Source organism: Haliotis rubra, unplaced genomic scaffold (genome assembly GCF_003918875.1).
Source record: "Haliotis rubra isolate DU_JTF1 unplaced genomic scaffold, ASM391887v1 Scf609, whole genome shotgun sequence".
NCBI classification, from domain to species: domain Eukaryota; kingdom Metazoa; phylum Mollusca; class Gastropoda; order Lepetellida; family Haliotidae; genus Haliotis; species Haliotis rubra.
In genome coordinates, this window is record NW_025767312.1 from 455001 (window position 1) to 480246 (window position 25246).

The following is a 25246-nucleotide window of genomic DNA, read 5'->3' on the forward strand; positions in this document are numbered from 1 at the left end:
TTCTACATGTAACTCAGGAAGTCTGTAAAACAAGGAACTGCCTCCACAGCACAGGAATCAGATCTAAATACCCTCCCTTTTGACATAAAATCACAATAAATTAATTGAGCAACGCATCAATATATTACACATTTCTCACCATGAGTAATACAACAGATTATCTGATAATCAAACACAAATTTATGTCATAATTGACGACCTCATGTTGTAAAAGCATGCTTTCAATTTGCTATTTATACCCAAGGGAAGGGCCTCCAGTTTGCTACATGATATCATTGGTACAACAAGCTTGCTTACATCCGATTACAATGTAACATTCGTTTGTTTTATTTTTTCACTGCTTCCCTAGTTTATCTTCCAGAATGTGTTATTTCTGGACCCCTGCTGCCAGCGATAGAAGACGTTTCGCCTCAGCTTCCTTATAACATTTCCCGTCTGTTTCTTTGATTGACAGCTCCGAAGGCTTGTACATAGCAATGGGGCAGACACGAGTTATCTCCCTTGAAAGCTGATCCCAAAACTGGCATTTCATCCAGTACCTTGTTCACTGAGGGGTAGAGTCAGGTGGGTGAGTTGTGTTTGTGGTGTAAAACGTGCTATACCACACAGATGGAGCTACTGCCGCATTGAGGAAGACAGAAGGCACGGAAGAGAGCTGCTTTGATTGAGGAATGGCGGCCTTGTTTGTAGTGGAGAGAATTTCTGAAGTTGTGATTTTACCAAAGAAATGTGTCTTTGAAATCTAGGTGCTTCTCTCTCTGTGTGTGTGTGTGTGTGTGTGTGTGTGTTGTTTCTCTTTTCCTGTGTGTTTCTGTGTGTGTGTGTGTGTGTGTGTTTATGTGTATATATGTCTCTGTGTTGTGTCTGGGTGAGTGAGTGAGTATTGTTTTACGCCACCCCTAGCAATATTCCAACAATAACATGCAGGGGGACACCAGAAAATAGGCTTGACACAGTGATTGATTGATTGAGTGAGTGAGTGAGTGACTGACCGAATGAGCAAGCGAGGGTCCATGTGTTCTGTGTGTGGGTCTGTGTTTGTATGTGTGTGCATACCATATTTCACTCCCAACTCAACAAATGCCCAGCTATATGACGGCAGCCCCTATATAATCAAGTTTGGATCAGACAATCCAGTGATTGCCATCAAGAACATTGACATCACACAACTCTGATACAATGACACTCAGAGTCAACAAATCCAACCATCCCATTCATTTGTGTTTTACAACAAGCATGGGAAGCCGGGAACCTAATTCAGCCTTGGCTCCTAACTGGAATGACCCTACGATAATGAGTGAGTGAGTTAATTAGTTTTACACCGCTTTTAGCAAAATTCCAGCAATAACACAGCGGGGGACACCAGAAATAGGCGAACGCTTTACCACAAGGCTACCCCACCGCCCCACTTCGGTAACGACTAGTCTGACACTGAGTTAAACTAAGGCCAGACAAATTTTATTTCTTGTTTTACGGATTTTTGTCCTCAGAAAACCCAAAGGCAGGAGGAAAAAATTTAAAAAAATAAAATGATCAGTCAAAGTAATATTCCTTCTAAACAATAAAAGTATTTACTTTTGGGAATTTATGAAGTGTATGAGGGGCAAAAACAATCTAAAAGAGGTTTTCTTGTAAGTTTACATTTTTGGCCAATAGAAACATAAGTATTATATTTTTTGAGTGGGGAATTTTTTATTTTTTTTCCTTATTCTTGAAAAAATACGACCGGCAGATCTGTAAAACAAGAAATAAAATTGGTCTGGCCTAAGAGTGGCTACACAGCCAACTGTTCATGTCATGGAAAGCGCCTTTGAGCAGTTGTACTGGATATCGGCGCTATATGCATGTAAGTTGTCATGCCAAGTCTGGCAAGTGTAAATTGTTACTGAGAGTGTAATAGGAAATAGTTTATGTTACATTGGACCACTTTCTAAATGGCGATGTGTATTCATAGCCTTCAGTCTTGGGAACTGTGCCAGTTTACACTTGTCAGAGACGTACACAAAGTCTGGGATGTAAACTAACAGTTGTCAGACTTCCATTTTTTGTGGCGTCCATGGTGGTTGAGCAGGTTGTGTGCTGCTCATTAGGCGCCTCACTCTGGGAGTGCAGGTTCAAATCCCAGAATCCCAGAATCCCAGAATGTACCAGAACTGGTATTTTACTGAGAAAATGCAATCTCAAAAAACATATCTACAGAGGCCCAGATAAGCTGCGTATCCGGGTAAAATACGCATAGAATTACGCATTGAAAAATAATTGTTGCATACCAATTACGCATTTAAAAAGGTAGATACACAAAAAGTTTAAAACAAATGCGTACGGAATATATTTAGAAAATTCGCTTGCGTAATGAAAAAGACATTTATTGCTATCAAGTTATACTGTTAGTATAGGACAAGTGTTGTACTGTCAGTATGGGATGAGTGATTTTTTATGAAATCATTTCCATTATATTAAAGTTGATTTTGATTAGGTATGACATAAGGCAGAACATACCTGCTTAGTAAACTTACTCAATGACATAATACTTAGGTGAATAAAGTGACTGAAATACGCACATATTTGAAAGCAGTGGGTAACGGAAAATGAAATACCCACTCAACATTCATAATACCCACTCCAAAAAAATACAGTGGGTACAGTACCCACATGAGCTAAATCTTATCTGGAGCTCTGTATCTAGGACATTTGTGAATCTATTCCTTATTCAGCATCGGAGACATCAATGAGTATGATGACAACAGGACTGCACTGTATTATCGATATACTGGTATATCGCAACGCGCTTTTCAAACAATACTTATTGCAATATTTTTTCTGAGAACCGGTATATTGGGTAAAGAACATATATGAAGCTTTTTGTGATTATCTTTATGGTTTAAATTGAAATCTACACAGACTTTCATTCACAACAAATGTTTTCCTTCATTGTTCAATGACATTGACTGACTGGGTTCGATTCCCCACACGGGTACAATGTGTGAAACCCATTTCTGGTGTCCCCCGCCGTGGTATTGCTGGAATATTGCTAAAAGCGGCGTAAAACTAAACTCACTCACTCACTCAGCTAAAAAAATGATTAATAAGATCTCTACATCACATATGGACAGTGTGCGAAATAGCCACTGGCCCGCTAGCCTGTGGCTAGTAAAAATCCAGACAGGCCAGTAAATCTATCAATGGCCCGACTGGCTAGTGAATGTTCATGGTGTCATTTTGTAAATATCTATGTGCATCATATTAGCAGCTTAATGATGAAACCCATGTCATGCTAACAATATCTTATTCTCATCTATTTTTGTAATCTTTTGCTTAGTTTCTACATTCAAATTTCAGGCTAGTGACATATTATGTGGGCTAGTAACTTTCAGGCATAGCTCGCCCGACTGGCTAGCAAAATTTGGAAACTATTTTGCACACTGCATATGGACCTGCATTGGAACAATTTAACGCTTATGTTTGTGTGTTGATAATGTCCATGTTCATTACAGGCATGATCTTCAGTATATATCCTATAATATAATAATGAGTTCAGTATATATCCTGTAATATAATAATGATCTTCAGTATATCCTATAATATAATAATGATCTTCAGTATATATCCTGTAATATAATAATGATCTTCAGTATATATCCTGTAATATAATAATGATCTTCAGTATATATCCTGTAATATAATGATCTTCAGTATATATCCTATAATATAATAATGATCTTCAGTATATATCCTGTAATATAATAATGATCTTCAGTATATCCTATAATATAAGAATGATCTTCAGTATATATCCTATAATATAATAATGATCTTCAGTATATATCCTGTAATATAATAATGATCTTCAGTATATCCTATAATATAATAATGATCTTCAGTATATATCCTATAATATAAAATGATCTTCAGTATATATCCTATAATATAATAATGATCTTCAGTGTATATCCTATAATATAATAATGATCTTCAGTATATATCCTATAATATAATAATAATAATGATCTTCAGTATATATCCTATAAAATGTCTTCAGCTCAAGAAATGACACACCACTCAACAGAAGTGAAGAACACCCTGTATTTTATTCTTAAGGGTGAAATACTGTAAATATTGAGTAAATATTGAGTAGAATAACATGTTATTTCACTGAGTAGAATATCACTTTTGCCTGGAACTACTTTTTGTATTTATTAATACGCGCACTGATTGCATCTCCAGACAAATACTGAAGTAAATTTATTAAAGTTCTACATGAAAGAATTATTCCTTTAGATCTTTTGGGTAGTATGGAATTAAATCTATACAAAATATACGGATTGTCAGTGACAAATGTCTATTTCGTAAATGTATAATATGCTTTGAGTGATCTATTCGACAACAGGAAACCACTCTTTGAGCCCCTTTGTTCTATGTGATGTTATTTCTCGACCATGCCCATGTCCTTATTTCGGAGCACATTGTCTCTTCGAGTCACAACCCTGGGGCCATAGCCGCGACAAAGCATTTCAGTATTGTCATTAAAACCGCCACCAAAAATCAATACGGAAAATTTCGCTGGACTGTGGACTGCCCATCTTAATTCCAACACGGATTGCATTTCGGAAGAATCCATAGAGAAGGAGAGGCCTTGTCAGAATTTCAATGTCCTTAAAACCCACTTCTTCATTTTCTGTTCCAGGAGAGTTCATTTTTATAGGGGAAGGAGTGGGTTACATGTGACTTATAAACGAAAATGGACTCTCCTCGTATTGATTTCGACAATGTGTGTCATCCTTTTACCAAATCAGATTTTCGATTAGAATTCCGGAAGACGGGCATAAGACATCCTTGTTGATCAATGTCATGGGGGAATTGCTCCAGAGGAGAATTTTTAAAACAAAGAAAGAAAAAGAATTACAAAATTTCTCAGTAATTGCTCTGTCCAGCCAAACAGAAATTTTTGCCAATTACTTTTTTATTACAAAGAAACACTCGATGAATAATTGGGGTCAGGAAATGATAATACGGCTGTTTTCAAAAACATTTGTTCGTTGAGAATTCATTGCAAGATATTTCTTTGGCAGTTTTGTGAAGATACTGTCAGATGACCATTTGAACATTTGCTTTGTGTTCCAAATGGACAATGGGTAGAAACCATTTCCCAGTTTGCCGTTTGCTAGTAAGTCCAACTAAATGTAAACACTAGAAATGATGGACACCAAAACACTCTAATAAGTTTAAATGACTGCACATGATGGTGTTAGTTATCACCAAATTACTTATTTTAAAATAAACTGTAATTTAAATATTTTCCTTTATAAAAAAATATATGATACCATTTGAAAAAATCTCAATTTAAATAAATCTTGTGTTTCAAACACTGGTGTTGAACTTGTATTTTAACATTGCTTGTTGACAACCTGTATTCAAATATTTATTGATTTTCACCTTTTATTCTTATATATTCGAATACTTATTGTTTTGCATCAGAAATTTGGTTGTCTTTAACAGGTATTTGATATTAAAGTATTTTCACTGTTTTTGAATATGCATTGTTTCGACTTGTATGAGAAATTTTGTTGTTTTTAACATGGATTTGGAATAGAAGCATTTATAACTGGTATTGGAACACTGATTACTTTAAACTGGTATGTGATGTCTGACTATCTGTAACCGGTTTGTAAACATGGATTGTTTTAAACCAGTATGTCAATACTGACTTGTTTCAAGCAGCATGTGAACACTGTTGTTTTTAGCTGTGATGTGGAGACAGATTCCTTATCACCTGTACACAACAATGACATTTACGCTAACCTACACTTGTCTGGTGACTGCATTATTGCTAAAGGAAGTATTTATTCAGAAGCAAGCTCACCATCTGGCAATTTCATAATACTTCATAATGTTGGTGATGCTCAATACTCTGTCTACTGGGAATACCAATCTCAATACCCTGATTACCATGAACACCCATCTCAATACCCTGATTACCATGAACATCCATCTCAATACCCTGATTACCATGAACATCCACCTCAATACCCTGATTACCATGAACATCCATCTCAATACCCTGATTACCATGAACATCCATCTCTATACCCTGATTACCATGAACATCCATCTCAATACCCTGATTACAATGAACATCCACCTCAATACCCTGATTACAATCAACATCCATCTCAATACCCTGATTACCATGAACATCCACCTCAATACCCTGATTACCATGAACTCCAATCTCAATACCCTGATTACAATGAACATCCACCTCAATACCCTGATTACAATGAACATCCACCTCAATACCCTGATTACCATGAACTCCCATCTCAATACCCTGATTACCATGAACATCCACCTCAATACCCTGATTACCATGAACTCCCATCTCAATACCCTGATTACCATGAACATCCACCTCAATACCCTGATTACAATGAACATCCACCTCAATACCCTGATTACCATGAACATCCATCTCAATACCCTGATTACCATGAACACCCCTCTCAATACCCTGATTACCACGAACATCCATCTCAATACCCTGATTACCATGAACACCCATCACAATACCCTGATTACCATGAATATCCACCTCAATACCCTGATTACCATGAACATCCATCTCAATACCCTGATTACCATGAACATCCATCTCAATACCCTGATTACCATGAACATCCATCTCAATACCCTGATTACCATGAACATCCATCTCAATACCCTGATTACAATGAACACCCATCTCAATACCCTGATTACCATGAACATCCATCTCAATACCCTGATTACAATGAACATCCATCTCAATACCCTGATTACCATGAACATCCATCTCAATACCCTGATTACCATGAACTCCCATCTCAATACCCTGATTACAATGAACATCCACCTCAATACCCTGATTACCATGAACATCCATCTCAATACCCTGATTACCATGAACATCCACCTCAATACCCTGATTACAATGAACATCCATCTCAATACCCTGATTACAATGAACATCCATCTCAATACCCTGATTACCATGAACATCCATCTCAATACCCTGATTACCATGAACATCCATCTCAATACCCTGATTACAATGAACATCCACCTCAATACCCCTGATTACAATGAACATCCACCTCAATACCCTGATTACCATGAACTCCCATCTCAATACCCCTGATTACCATGAACATCCACCTCAATACCCTGATTACCATGAACTCCATCTCAATACCCTGATTACCATGAACATCCACCTCAATACCCTGATTACAATGAACATCCACCTCAATACCCTGATTACCATGAACATCCATCTCAATACCCTGATTACCATGAACATCCATCTCAATACCCTGATTACCATGAACATCCATCTCAATACCCTGATTACCATGAACATCCATCTCAATACCCTGATTACCATGAACATCCATCTCAATACCCTGATTACCATGAACATCCATCTCAATACCCTGATTACCATGAACACCCATCTCAATACCCTGATTACCATGAACATCCATCTCAATACCCTGATTACCATGAACATCCATCTCAATACCCTGATTACCATGAACATCCATCTCAATACCCTGATTATTACCATGAACATCATCATCTCAATACCCTGATTACCATGAACATCCATCTCAATACCCTGATTACCATGAACATCCATCTCAATACCCTGATTACCATGAACATCCATCTCAATACCCTGATTACCATGAACATCCATCTCAATACCCTGATTACCATGAACATCCATCTCAATACCCTGATTACCATGAACATCCATCTCAATACCCTGATTACCATGAACATCCATCTCAATACCCTGATTACAATGAACATCCATCTCAATACCCTGATTACCATGAACATCCACCTCAATACCCTGATTACCATGAACTCCCATCTCAATACCCTGATTACAATGAACATCCACCTCAATACCCTGATTACAATGAACATCCACCTCAATACCCTGATTACCATGAACTCCCATCTCAATACCCTGATTACCATGAACATCCACCTCAATACCCTGATTACAATGAACATCCACCTCAATACCCTGATTACCATGAACATCCATCTCAATACCCTGATTACAATGAACATCCACCTCAATACCCTGATTACCATGAACATCCACCTCAATACCCTGATTACCATGAACATCCATCTCAATACCCTGATCACCATGAACACCCATCTCAATACCCTGATTACCATGAACACCCATCTCAATACCCTGATTACCATGAACACCCATCTCAATACCCTGATTACCATGAACACCCATCAAAATACCAAGATTACCATGAACTCCCATCTCAATACCCTGATTACCATGAACATCCACCTCAATACCCTGATTACAATGAACATCCACCTCAATACCCTGATTACCATGAACATCCACCTCAATACCCTGATTACCATGAACTCCCATCTCAATACCCTGATTACCATGAACACCCATCTCAATACCCTGATTACCATGAACATCCATCACAATACCCTGATTACCATGAACACCCATCACAATACCCTGATTACCATGAACACCCATCACAATACCCTGATTACCATGAACACCCATCACAATACCTTGATTACCATGAACACCCATCACAATACCAAGATTACCATGAACACCCATCACAATACCCTGATTACCATGAACACCCATCACAATACCCTGATTACCATGAACACCCATCACAATACCCTGATTACCATGAACACCCATCTCAATACCCTGATTACCATGAACACCCATCACAATACCCTGATTACCATGAACACCCATCACAATACCCTGATTACCATGAACACCCATCACAATACCCTGATTACCATGAACACCCATCTCAATACCCTGATTACCATGAACATCCATCTCAATACCCTGATTACCATGAACATCCATCACAATACCAAGATTACCATGAACACCCATCACAATACCCTGATTACCATGAACACCCATCACAATACCCTGATTACCATGAACACCCATCACAATACCCTGATTACCATGAACACCCATCACAATACCCTGATTACCATGAACACCCATCACAATACCCTGATTACCATGAACTCCCATCTCAATACCCTGATTACCATGAACACCCATCTCAATACCCTGATTACCATGAACTCCCATCACAATACCCTGATTACCATGTACATCCATCACAATACCCTGATTACCATGAACATCCATCTCAATACCCTGATTACCATGAACATCCATCACAATACCTTGATTACCATGAACACCCATCACAATACCCTGATTACCATGAACACCCATCACAATACCCTGATTACCATGAACTCCCATCACAATACCCTGATTACCATGAACATCCATCTCAATACCCTGATTACCATGAACATCCACCTCAATACCCTGATTACAATGAACATCCATCACAATACCAAGATTACCATGAACACCCCTCTCAATACCATGATTACCATGAACACCCATCACAATACCAAGATTACCATGAACACCCCTCTCAATACCCTGATTACCATGAACATACATCTCAATACCCTGATTACCATGAACACCCATCTCAATACCCTGATTACCATGAACATCCATCACAATACCCTGATTACCATGAACATCCATCTCAATACCCTGATTACCATGAACATCCACCTCAATACCCTGATTACCATGAACACCCATCACAATACCAAGATTACCATGAACACCCCTCTCAATACCAAGATTACCATGAACATACATCTCAATACCCTGATTACCATGAACACCCATCACAATACCCTGATTACCATGAACACCCATCTCAATACCCTGATTACCATGAACATCCATCTCAATACCCTGATTACCATGAACATCCATCTCAATACCCTGATTACCATGAACATCCATCTCAATACCCTGATTACCATGAACATCCATCTCAATACCCTGATTACCATGAACATCCATCTCAATACCCTGATTACCATGAACATCCATCTCAATACCAAGATTACCATGAACACCCATCTCAATACCCTGATTACCATGAACACCCATCTCAATACCCTGATTACCATGAACACCCATCTCAATACCCTGATTACCATGAACATCCATCTCAATACCCTGATTACCATGAACACCCATCACAATACCCTGATTACCATGAACATCCATCACAATACCCTGATTACCATGAACACCCATCTCAATACCCTGATTACCATGAACATCCATCACAATACCCTGATTACCATGAACATCCATCTCAATACCCTGATTACCATGAACACCCATCACAATACCCTGATTACCATGAACATCCACCTCAATACCCTGATTACCATGAACATCCATCTCAATACCCTGATTACCATGAACATCCATCTCAATACCCTGATTACCATGAACATCCATCACAATACCCTGATTACTATGAACATCCATCACTCAATACCCTGATTCATGAACATCCATCTCAATACCCTGATTACCATGAACATCCCATCTCAATACCCTGATTACCATGAACATCCATCTCAATACCCTGATTACCATGAACATCCATCTCAATACCCTGATTACCATGAACATCCATCACAATACCAAGATTACCATGAACATCCACTCTCAATACCAAGTTACCATGAACATCCATCTCAAGCCCTGATTACCATGAACACCCATCCTCAATACCCTGATTACCATGAACATCCATCTCAATACCCTGATTACCATGAACATCCATCTCAATACCCTGATTACCATGAACATCCATCACAATACCCTGATTACCATGAACATCCATCACAATACCCTGATTACCATGAACATCCATCTCAATACCCTGATTACCATGAACATCCATCTCAATACCCTGATTACCATGAACATCCATCTCAATACCCTGATTACCATGAACATCCATCTCAATACCCTGATTACCATGAACATCCATCTCAATACCCTGATTACCATGAACATCCATCACAATACCCTGATTACCATGAACACCCATCTCAATACCCTGATTACCATGAACATCCATCTCAATACCCTGATTACCATGAACACCCATCTCAATACCCTGATTACCATGAACATCCATCTCAATACCCTGATTACCATGAACATCCATCTCAATACCCTGATTACCATGAACATCCATCTCAATACCCCTGATTACCATGAACATCCATCTCAATATGATTACCATGAACATCCATCTCAATACCCTGATTACCATGAACACCCATCACAATACCCTGATTACCATGAACACCCATCACAATACCCTGATTACCATGAACACCCATCTCAATACCCTGATTACCATGAACATCCATCTCAATACCCTGATTACCATGAACACCCATCACAATACCCTGATTACCATGAACATCCATCTCAATACCCTGATTACCATGAACACCCATCTCAATACCCTGATTACCATGAACATCCATCTCAATACCCTGATTACCATGAACACCCACCTCAATACCCTGATTACCCACACCCATCTCAATACCCTGATTACCATGCCTCTCAATACCCTGATTACCATAAAATCCATCTTAGCTGATGAACATCCCATCTCAATAAATTACTAATTAACTTAACTTACCATGAAGAACCACATCAATACAAACCATTACCTGAACATCCATCTCAAACCCTGATTACCATGAACACCCTAGGTAACAGAAATTATCATGAAGCTCCATACCCTCAACCAACAGCCAATTAACTCACTGTTTATGTAGACCATATTTAGACAGTTAATTGTGCAGAATAAGAACATATTTTGTCAGCAAGAAAACAAAACCATCAAATGATTATTTCCAGCCTAAGAACATGTCGACTATTATTTCATATTAAATACTTCTGTTTGAGTTGGTACGTGAATTTGCTTAACAAACACTAGTGCTGCTAATATAACCGGTTTACGGTATTTACCGTTCAGACATCAAAACGACATCGCATTATGCATATGATCGAAAACCGTATTTTGACATGCATTCGAAAACATCGTGAACACTCGGAAATCTTCGGATATTTATCTGGAGCTTTTTAAATTGTTCCTTCACTTTTTATTTGTGCATAAATATTATTTACATTTGTTTTTGTCATGATTAAAAGTTTTATTAAATCTTAATCAAGCATAGTGATTTTGTTGTGTTTTTGCTTTATAAATCAAGCATTAACTCGATTATCGAAAACCAGTATTTTGTAGTTTTTGTTGAAATCTTCGGATAAAAACTTTCTTGCCAAATATTATTTACAATATATTGCATTAAATATCGCAAGCATATATTTTGTTGTGTTTTTGCATCAAGCATTAATCGATTAACGTAGTTTCTCTGCAATACTTCCAATATATTGCCTAACAAACACTGTCAGTTCTCTGAGGTGAAACTTTGTACTGGACCTGTTGGAGTGTTCAGTGTTTTATTCACCATCATGTCTATTAACATTTGATGTTTTATGGGGAAAATACTTTGTTGAATAAGTACATAACTTGTTTTATAAACATCATCAGTCCTTGAGGTGGAACTTTGTAGCTTCCTTAAATTGTAAAGTGCTCTTTTGTATATAAATCAACATCGTGTCCATTATCATTTAACATTTCTTAAGAAGAAAATACTTTTGTTGAACAAGTACGTAATTAGTTTTACAAACATCATCACTCCTTGAGGTGGAACTTTGTAGCTTCCTTAAATTGTAAAGTGCTCTTTTGTATATAAATCAACATCGTGTCCATTATCATTTAACATTTCTTAAGAAAATACTTTTGTTGAACAAGTACGTAATTAGTTTTGCAAACATCATCACTCCTTGAGGTGGAACTTTGTAGCTTCCTTAAATTGTAAAGTGCTCTTTTGTATATAAATCAACATCGTGTCCATTATCATTTAACATTTCTTAAGAAAATACTTTTGTTGAACAAGTACGTAATTAGTTTTGCAAACATCATCACTCCTTGAGGTGGAACTTTGTAGCTTCCTTAAATTGTAAAGTGCTCTTTTGTATATAAATCAACATCGTGTCCATTATCATTTAACATTTCTTAAGAAAATACTTTTGTTGAACAAGTAACGTAATTAGTTTTGCAAACATCATCACTCCTTGAGGTGGAACTTTGTAGCTTCCTTAAATTGTAAAGTGCTCTTTTGTATATAAATCAACATCGTGTCCATTATCATTTAACATTTCTTAAGAAGAAAATACTTTTGTTGAACAAGTACGTAATTAGTTTTACAAACATCATCAGTCCTTGTGGTGGAACTTTGTACTGAAGCTGTACCGTGCTTGTCACGCACAAAGATATGGTTAAATCCGATGGAGATCCGATGAAAATCTGATGGAAATTCAACGTGGAAATCTGATGGAAATCCTATGGAAATCTGATGGAAATCTCATGAAAATCCGATGGAAACCCACTGAAACGACAGGACTGCCTGTACATACCTGCTCGACTCTCGCTGTCAGCTGGTTTGACTTGTATTGGCCTGTTCATCTGAAAACACAACAACAAATATTCACAAATATTGAAAATGAAAATACTTAAAACATATTTTCACAAACTGGTATCATCACCGTGCGGTCATGGTTCATAAACACACTCTCGTAGTTTAATAGCGAGGATCATACATTACGCTCTTGGTTATAAACACACTCGTAGTTATAGCGAGGATCATACATTACGCTATTGGTTATAAACACACTCTCGTAGTTTAATAGCGATGATCATACATTACGCTCTTGGTTATAAACACACTCTCGTAGTTGAATAGTGAGGATCATACATTACGCTCTTGGTTATAAACACTCTCGTATTTATAGCGATGATCATACATTAAGCTCTTGGTTATAAACACTCTCGTAGTTATAGCGAGGATCATACATTAAGCTCTTGGTTATAAACACTCTCGTATTTATAGCGATGATCATACATTACGCTCTTGGTTATAAACACACTCGTAGTTATAGCGAGGATCATACATTACGCTATTGGTTATAAACACTTTCGTAGTTATAGCGAGGATCATACATTACGCTATTGGTTATAAACACACTCGTAGTTATAGCGAGGATCATACATTACGCTCTTGGTTATAAACACACTCGTAGTTATAGCGAGGATCATACATTACGCTATTGGTTATAAACACTCATGTAGTTATAGCGAGGATCATACATTACGCTCTTGGTTATAAACACACTCTCGTAGTTATAGCGAAGATCATACATTACGCTATTGGTTATAAACACACTCGTAGTTATAGCGAGGATCATACATTATGCTCTTGGTTATAAACACTCTCGTATTTATAGCGATGATCATACATTACGCTATTGGTTATAAACACTCTCGTGGTTATAGCGAGGATCATACATTACGCTCTTAGTTATAAACACTCTCGTAGTTATAGCGAAGATCATACATTATGCTCTTGGTTATAAACACACACTCGTAGTTATAGCGATGATCATACATTAAGCTCTTGGTTATAAACACACTCTAGTAGTTATAGCGAGGATCATACATTACGCTATTGGTTATAAACACACTCGTAGTTTATAGCGAGGATCATACATTACGGCTCTTGGTTATAAACACACTCGTGAGTTTAATAGTGAGGATCATACATTACGGCTCTTGGTTATAAACACTCACTCGTATTTATAGCGATGATCATACATTAAGCTCTTGGTTATAAACACTCTCGTAGTTATAGCGAGGATCATACATTACGCTATAAAACACACTCGTAGCGAAGTTATAGCTTAGGATATTATAGGATCATACATTATGGTTGGTTATAAACACTCTCGTATTTATAGCGATGATCATACATTACGCTATTGGTTATAAACACTCTCGTGGTTATAGCGAGGATCATACATTACGCTCTTAGTTATAAACACTCTCGTAGTTATAGCGAAGATCATACATTATGCTCTTGGTTATAAACACACACTCGTAGTTATAGCGATGATCATACATTAAGCTCTTGGTTATAAACACACTCGTAGTTATAGCGAGGATCATACATTACGCTATTGGTTATAAACACACTCTCGTAGTTTAATAGCGAGGATCATACATTACGCTCTTGGTTATAAACACACTCTCGTAGTTTAATAGTGAGGATCATACATTACGCTCTTGGTTATAAACACTCTCGTATTTATAGCGATGATCATACATTAAGCTCTTGGTTATAAACACTCTAGTAGTTATAGCGAGGATCATACATTAAGCTCTTGGTTATAAACACTCTCGTATTTATAGCGATGATCATACATTACGCTCTTGGTTATAAACACACTCGTAGTTATAGCGATGATCATACATTACGCTATTGGTTATAAACACTCGTAGTTATAGCGAGGATCATACATTACGCTCTTAGTTATAAACACTCTCGTAGTTATAGCGAAGATCATACATTATGCTCTTGGTTATAAACACACACTCGTAGTTATAGCGATGATCATACATTAAGCTCTTGGTTATAAACACTCGTAGTTATAGCGAGGATCATACATTATGCTCTTGGTTATAAACACACTCGTAGTTATAGCGAGGATCATACATTAAGCTCTTGGTTATAAACACACACTCGTAGTTATAGCGAGGATCATACATTACGCTCTTGGTTATAAACACACTCTCGTATTTATAGCGATGATCATACATTACGCTCTTGGTTATAAACACACTCGTAGTTATAGCGAGGATCATACATTATGCTCTTGGTTATAAACACACTCTCATATTTATAGCGATGATCATACATTACGCTCTTGGTTATAAACACACTCGTAGTTTAATAGCGAGGATCATACATTACGCTCTTAGTTATAAACACTCTCGTATTTATAGCGATGATCATACATTATGCTCTTGGTTATAAACACACTCGTAGTTATAGCGAGGATCATACATTAAGCTCTTGGTTATAAACACACACTCGTAGTTATAGCGAGGATCATACATTACGCTCTTGGTTATAAACACTCTCGTATTTATAGTGAGGATCATACATTACGCTCTTGGTTATAAACACTCTCGTATTTATAGCGAGGATCATACATTACGCTCTTGGTTATAAACACACTCGTAGTTATAGCGAGGATCATACATTACGCTCTTGGTTATAAAAACACTTCGTATTTATAGCGAGGATCATACATTACGCTCTTGGTTATAAAACACACTCGTAGTTATAGCGATGATCATACATTACGCTCTTGGTTATAAACACACACTCGTAGTTATAGCGAGGATCATACATTACGCTCTTGGTTATAAACACACACTCGTAGTTATAGCGAAGATCATACATTACGCTCTTGGTTATAAACACACTCGTAGTTATAGCAAGGATCATACATTACACTCAAAACCACCACCCACACCGTGTTTCCTATAATTCAGTCAAATGAAATTATGCTAAGCACATTAGAAAGAACTGATTGCTTTTGTTCCAACACACATAGGAAACCAAGGGCAGACATTGTGTGACGAAGTAGCCAACATGGCGCCACTTCCGACTTTTAATGACAGAACATCAACACCCATGACGCTATTCATCCTCATTCCAAAAATAAAGGTTTTCAACTTCATACAAGACGTTTTCATGCCAGAAAATATTCATTTCATCATATATTTTTTTTTATTTTATTTTTTTCATTCTATATTTTTCTTGATATTGAATGACCCTTTTGATTTTGCAACCCTCACACCCCGCACTTGCACTCTCCCAACCCTCCAAAAGCCAGTCACCTTAAAAATATAATAGTCCATCTCTTTGAAGAAAATGTCACTGCCCCAACAAACAAACTTGGCATCTTATTCAAGTATAACTCGACTTTGTGGCCGTTTCTATAGCAACCAATGCCAATGAAATAGCCATTGGGCAGGGATATCTATTTTCATACATGTTGAGTAATGCTGTCAAATAATTAAATAGATACGGATATAATCAGATAAAAGCTGGCTGAATACAGCATCTCGGCATCTCGGCATCCAAACACTTGCATCCGGATTCCTCTTACAATGACACTTGACAAGATGGAGGCACAGTATCCTCTAAATAAACATGCCCAGCATCCTTCAGTGATTACTGTTTATAACCAAATTTATAGCTAACATTCCTTGTGAATGATAAATCAAGAAAATAAATGAAAAGTATTTGTTTAGTGCGATAAAATGGAGACAAACTAAACAGTGATTTATGTCTTGTTGAAAATTCCAAACAAATATCAAAATCAGTTTAATCTAGTTGTGTCTGTGATTTGAATTCCTTACAAAATAACAACATTTTTACAAGATATTTTATTGTAATCTTGAAATGTAATAAATCAAGAATTAAAACCACATTAGAAAATCTACCATCATTTAATAAAATGACTTACGCCAAAGAGTCAGGAAAGAAACAAAAATATATCATTGAATTTCTTTTCAGATATGACCAGTGATAAAAATATTTGTGCTATCCAATTAAAAAATTCTTTAATATATATATGACATTTTCTAAAGCTTTGATCACAAATACGATAAAAAAATAAATATTTAACTCAGTGTATTAAGAACTGTTTGATCCCCTTGAGAACATACCACAATATATTTGACTCCAAAATATTTTGAATAGAAGTATTCAGAGCATATTATTTTCAAACAGGAACCAAAATGAAAAGATTTGTATTCTGCCATTGATGTATCCAGCCAACACGTGATGCCATACAAATTGGATTTCGCTAATAACATATATGAATCACAAGATGTAGGTGATATTAAACCTGAGATACAATACGTAATGGTAGAAGCTGGAAACCCGACAATGAACAAACACACTCATTACGCTCCCGATACTATTACTACAATAGATGCTGGTGATGTTGCTGAAAAATCAATACCTGACAATAACGAGTACAGGTGAAGCTGGGAATCTCAGGTAAATCTGTCTCCATCGTTAATAGCAGCCATCAGCTGATGACTAATCGAAATTAACGAGCACTGAAATAGACGCGGTGATATTGACATTCTGCTTGGATTTTAGTTGTGTCATTTGTAGGATGGGAGAAGCTTGTATTGATTCTCTTTGATGAAGGTGAAAGGAGGATGCATACTGTCTTTTACGTCGTATTCCTCGATTTAGTGCTTTGTTACTTGCACTGGTGCAACTCAATATTACAAAGTGCAACCTAGTTATTTATTTAACTTGCACCAGGTGCAAGTCAATTTTGTGAAATAAATCAACAATAAATCTAACATTTTTATGTCAGATCATTTGTTATCTAAGCTTTGAATCATTCAGTAGCACATTTCTTTCATTACATATTGCGATAAGAGCAGTGCAACTGGAATTTGGCTGTGCAACTATGTTTTATCTTAGGTTGCACCTGGTGCAAGTAGGTTAACATCTCTTAAATCGAGCCCTGGTGATATACTGCATTACAGGTATATGGAACGTGATATGTATTGTGATATACTGATAGCAGAAGTGATTGACAGTGATTGGCACTGATTGTACATGCAGATTCTATGACTAGCGAATGATTAAACCACCAGGCTGCCCCATCATCCTTCTTGTCATACGGCAATTGCACAGATCGATGCTCATGCTGTTGATCACTTGATTGTCTGGTCCAGACTCGATTATTTACAGACCGCAACCATGTAGCCGGAATATTGCTGAGTGTGTCTTTGTAAGCATTTAAATAATTCAATAGCATATTTCTGATATTACATATTGCAATAAAAACAGTGCAACTGGAATTTGGCTGGTGCAACTAGGTTTTTTATCTAAGGTTGCACCTGGTGCAAGTGGGTTAACATCTCTTAAATCGAGACCTATGACTGGTTGTGGTCATCTCACCTGGCTGTGCTGAGTTGATGTTCCACCAGCCATCAAAAACATACAATACAAAACTATTTACCTAAACTCACAAGAATTGCTAAAACATAATGTTTTGTATTTTCTCATTTTCCAGAAACGAGACTCAAAAAGATGTTTTTCTTAAAAAAATGTCTTGTTTGTCATGACTGTTATTTCATGTAACGTTCTGTTTCTTATAAGCAATTACTTTAATCAGTGACATCTGATAGACAGATTGAGAAACTTACAAAAACATACGTCCAAGACAATTTTCAATTACGTAACAGACTAAAGATTCTGTAACCTTCATGGTCAGGAAGAAGTAGAAAATCGTTTTTTCAATCTATTATTTAAGTTGATTTTTTTTCATTTTTCTGTCATTCAAAATAAAACAGATTATTCAATAGCTTGTAGAAGTTAGTTGGACACAACACAAAACAAAATTGATCTCACAAAACAAAGAGAATTCATTGACAAATATCCAAAACAGTATGGACACCTGCTCACGTTGTCTTACTTCTCAGTATGAAACCAAAAAAATAATTACATGTCTTGATGAAATTCTACAGGTTTCTTTAAACAAAAAGCATCATGAATGATGTTCACTGACTGCACTTTTAATTTCCGTCTCTTATGTCAAGCAAGATTGAAAAAAGAACTTCTAGTGTCTCCTTTCTGTTGCCATGGCAACCTGGAACTATAACCAGGAAACTTGAAAACCATCGTCTTGGAAGTAAGTGGGTCTTTTCACCAATGCCTCAATAATCCAAGCATTGAAAAGCTAGTTGTGAAGTAACTAGTACTTGGAAGAGGAGACTCTTCAAACATTTTAATGAACACCAGTTGTGAGGAAGATACAACCTCTTCCGCCATATTGTCTTTGCAAGGTTTTCAGCAGTTCCACTCCTGAAATGGCTATCTTGATCAAATAAAAATAAAACTCTCACATGTGGCACCTTGAATGAAAGAGAATAAATTTTAAAATGGATTTCACACATGCAGTGTATTTAAACTTGTTTGAAATGTTTCACATTCTTGGTCGACAAGGAGCAGATGTTTCAAGCTTAAATGTTTTTCAAAGAGTATTGGATCCATCAATGTCAAAACTGTCTGTGTGATGCATAGGGCCCCTTCATGTGGTGGAAGCACCAATGATTTCAAATAAGAACAACATTTGTGGGTTTAAGGTGCATGCGGTTATTTGGAAGGTGAAAATTAGAAAACTTCAAAGTTACAAAAAACTGACTGATGCTTCTAACTACGGGCTTTCACAATTAGTCCATAAAAGATTTTTTTGACTTTAATGTTAGTGCTAGAAATCTTCATTACAACTTTACCAGCTGTAGTTGTTGAGGCAGATGGTGATGTTAGTGTTGCCGTTGTTTGATGAAGGTTACACAACATTCTGATGACACTACATTCCACACATTCGCAAGTTTGCAGAGAATATTTAATGAATTATCTTGTCAATGAAGTTTTCCAGTCTGTATACTTCTAAAGTTCTATAGGGCGGTGGGGTAGTCTAGTGGTTAAAGCGTTGGCTCATCACGCCGAAGACCCAGGTTCGAATCCCCACATGGGTACAATGAGTGAAGCCCATTTCTGGTGTCCCCTGCCGTGATATTGCTGGAATATTGCTAAAAGCGGCATAAAACCAAACTCAGTCAGTCAGTCTAAAGTTATATAACATCTATCATTAAATAAAACCATTGAAACAGATGATTGCATCTTGTTTTGTATAAATCAGCTTAAATGTCCATTTCATATTTCATTGGAATTCACTCTAAAATCACAGAAAGGGCAAAAATTATATCTTAAGAAATGACTAAGAAGTTAGATTAAGGCAAATCATGCAATATCGAACGTTATCGCAGTTGTTTTGGGGTTATGCTAAAATTGATATCTTGAAATATGAATACAAATACATACAACAGAAAGAAGCTGTGCAATCATATGCAGCATTTGGTTTTTAATTCAGGGTAGACTCAAAAAGCAAACTAGAAAATAACTAATAGTATAGAAAAAGAAAAATATGTCACCCTTATTTGGAAACATCATCAACATTACAAAATATAACTGGGAGGAGGAGGAGAAGAAGACTGACTGACTGACTGACTGAGTTTGGTTTTACGCCGCTTTTAGCAATATTCCAGCAACATCACGGCGGGGGACACCAGAAATGGGCTTCACACATTGTACCCATGTGGGGATTCGAACCCGGGTCTTCGGCGTGACGAGCCAACGCTTTAACTACTAGGCTACCCCACCGCCCCAGGAGAAGAAGAGAGAGAGCGATGAAACAATGAAGACAGCGATGATGATGATCATTTGATTGTGGCATTGGTATTAATGTAATAAAAGTGATAAAAATTATGGTGAATGCAATGATGATGATGAATGATGATGATGATGATGATGATGATGATGATGATGATGATGATGATGATGATGATGATGATGATGATGAAATTCATGATGAAATTCATGAGGAAGACAAGCAAGAAACCAATGATACTGTTTACTATTTAATGAAACACAAATGTTGATTCTTTATTGGATATGGCATGCACTCAAAATGTTTGAAAATGGAACACTTCATGTTCGCACGCACCAACAGAAACTATTGGCAAAATAATCACAAATTATTTCAATATCGGGGACAAATAATATTATCAGCAATAATTGCACTCAAATCAGTAAAACACCCATTTTGGGAACAAAACAGTTCCGTCCATGGACGAAGATCAATCCCAAACTCCACTCACTGCCCTCTGCTGAAGTTGTTGTAAAGAGATCCAAATGAAGAAGATTGGATTTAATGCAAAAATATCCTTTTTGAGGTGACGGAACTGGGTTAACAGCCAAAAAAGCTTCATTTTTTAACACTGATAACAAACACTGACTGAAAGTATTGAAAATCAAATCTATGCTACTCAATCATAATAGGAACGAAAACAGCTGAGAGGTGAAGTTTGAGGAAAATATTTCAAGAATCAGTGAAATGATTTGGACATTTTCAGCAAGAAGTAGAGACATTGATGATATCATAGGGGAATGTGATATAGCTGTTCGTAAAATAATATTATTGACATGATATTGCCTGTTAAAAACTCTTCTTCTCTTATCATTTTTAAATATCTATAAACATGAGAAATATCAAATTCATTTCTTATCAATGCATAATTATAATAATTGTCTGTTTGTATTTTCCCTATGCTAGATATGAAGCAATAACTTGGTCGAAGAATTAGTGTGTACTTGATTTTCATGCTGAACTCCCTTGGGAGAATACAACCCAAGATCCATATAACTAGATTAGATTAAGAGTAGTGCTCACAAGTCAGCATTAAAAATGTCATGAACATTAAAATACATATATTATCTGCCAGGTATTTTTTGTTTAATACAACATCAAACATTATTGAATATAGACAAACTTTATGAATAACAACTTCTTTATTTCGTGGGTGCAATAAATATACTTCCTAACTTTTACAATGCCACTCAAAGAATAATTACCACATACACCAGAAGAAATATCATCTGATTGGATATAGTCGGATACCGTCTTATTGCAGTATTATTCAACATATCAAAGGGGCAGTGGGGTAGCCTAATGGTTAAAGCATCCAACCCTCATGCGGAAGGCCTGGTTTCCATTCTGGGTTCAATACCCACATGGATACAATGTGTGAAGCCCATTTCTGGTGTCTCTCGTCGTGATATTGCTGGAGTATTGCTAAAAGAGGCGTAAAACCATACTCACTCACTCCCATATCAAAATATTTCGGATCAAGACAGACAGGATTCAGTTTGAAGTTATAACAAGGCCTACATAAGTCAAATACTTTTGTGTCAAACTTTGATATGCCAAACTAAATTTTCTCAAAGTAAAAGCATGATCCCTGTATCTTATTAAGTATCATGTTGCAGTTAGGTTGAACAGCTGATTACTCAAAGTATTCATGTAGGACCCTTCAACTTGAATGGTGTTTGACTGCACTCAATGTTTACAATATATTCTAAGTTTGTCACACAATCTGTTTCACAAAAAACTCATTCTTGTTCATGAGATAAAGATAGAATATATTTTTCATATCATAGGCCATATTGTTAACCATTGTAAGTCATTCATCCTAATTTAAATACTTTACACTGATGATCTTATTTCTTTTCCCATCAAATGCTCCCCAAGATCACCTCACTCATCAAACAAAGTTTCACGAGAGCCATCTACGGCTCTGATTGGCGGAAGCTTTGGCCACTATTCTGTCAGTATTCCATCACAGAATCTCCCTGGCTCTTCAAAGACACAGACTCAACTTACGAGTCCATTTATTGGTTTTCTGTGTCAGCTTGGTAATACCTCTATTCACGACAGACGCTTTTTCATCCAATTTAGTTTGCATAAGGAAAGAATATATCATTAGGAATCAGGAAGCTGGTCATCTTGCCCCATTATAACACTGACATTTTTTCCTAATTGGATTTTTTAACGTCACCTAACCCTTTTAACTTTAATCATATAAGATCCTCGCCACTCTGTAAACCTCCTGGTTAGACAGAGAACATTTTGGGTTAACAGTTGTATGCTTTTATCTGTGTTGTTTCAACAGGGGGAGGCTCTTTGGCAGGGTGATCAGAACCATCCTCTATCTCGTCCTCCTCTTCCACATCATCATAATAATCACCATCATTGTAATCATCATCATCATCGTAATCATCATCGCCATCGCCATCATCATTATCATCATCACAAATATCTTCATCATCACTACAACTACCTTCTACCTCATCATCATCATCGTCATCATCATCAGGGGCAGCCTCTACATCTTCATCGTCATCATCATCATGATTCTCATCATCACAACCATCTTCCACATCAGTGTCATTGTTGTTGTCATCGTCATCATCATCATCGCCATCATCATCATCACCTCAACAACCATGCTCCACCTCATCATCATCAATACACAACCATCATTACAATCATCATCACCATCATCACAACCATTATCCATTTCATCATCATCACATCATCATCATCATCAGTAGCAGCAGCAGCATCACAAACATCCTCTACATCATCATCATCATCATCATCATCATCATCATCATCATCATCACAACCATCATCATCATGCAAGAGTCTTTCAACCTGTAAGGTCAAAGCCCACCTAAGAAATCCATCAAGATAAGCCTTTCTAGAATAACAAAGAACTCAATAATGTTCCGCCACTATCAGTTAAATCTTGAAACCATCCAAGCATGAGTAATATCAAATCAATGTCCGTGACAGAATGCAAGCTGTTTTCCTGATTATTAAAGTTGGTCTTTTATTTTCAAAGTAACCAAGACAAGGGTTGTAATTCCACCACACGAACCAACAGCGAGTGAAGCTTGTTTGATAAGCGAGATCAGACAGCGTCTTAACGTCAACCTCTGACAATCAGAGTTTATTTTCAACATGAAAGTATAGAGATAAAACCAAACTCGTGCTCGCTTTAAGTCTGAAGTAATGAAATAATTATCAAATTACAGACCGTAATTCTTCTGTTTTCATAAACTTTCTAAGAGAAAATGACATGGTATCAAAAACAATATGTGTACATGAAAATTTATACATTATATATTATATCACTTTCGTAACTAAATCACATGCATGGTTATTTTAATTTTAGATCTGGTATGTGTCATTCACAGATGTGGTTTCGTACATCTTCCATTTTTCTTCCAATGAGAGAATGAATGTTGTTTTACGCTGTTCACAATACTCAATTATGGTTGTGGTGGAGTGAGTGAGTGAGTGAGTGAGTGAGTGAGTGAGTGAGTGAGTGAGTGAGTGAGTGAGTGAGTGAGTGAGTGAGTGAGTGAGTGAGTGAGTGAGTGAGTGAGTGAGTGAGTGAGTGAGTGAGTGTAGTTTTACACCACTCTTAGCAATATTCCATCAATATCACGGTGGGGGACACCAAAAATGGACTTCACACAAATGTGGGAATCAAACCCAGGCCTTTGACGTGTGAGCAAACACCTTAACCACGAGGCTACCCCACCACCCCTGTTCCATATATTGTGTTCCATATATTGTGGAACAGGCATCGATAATGCAATAGAATTTGTTTGCCACTAAACATAATTCTTCCGGTTCAGAATCCAGATTTGTTTAAAAGTTTAACACAATGTTTCACCACAAAAACACAACCCGTGAAGGTCCGGGTCAGAATGGACCCTCAGTAACCCATACTTGCTATAAGAGGTGACTAACGGGATCGGGTGGTCAGGCTCACTGACTTGGTTGACACATGTCATCGGTTCCCAATTGCGCAGATCGATG

At 36.9% G+C, this 25246-nt stretch overlaps 1 protein-coding gene across 1 annotated transcript in view; it reads right to left on the minus strand.

Moving 5' to 3' along the window:
• LOC124255766 (CUGBP Elav-like family member 3-A) overlaps nucleotides 1–25246 on the minus strand; it is a 293163-nt gene that overhangs the window by 132881 nt on the left and 135036 nt on the right. Inside the window, 1 exon segment of the mRNA XM_046689676.1 lies at nucleotides 13490–13538. Coding sequence (XP_046545632.1) covers nucleotides 13490–13538 — 49 coding nt within the window.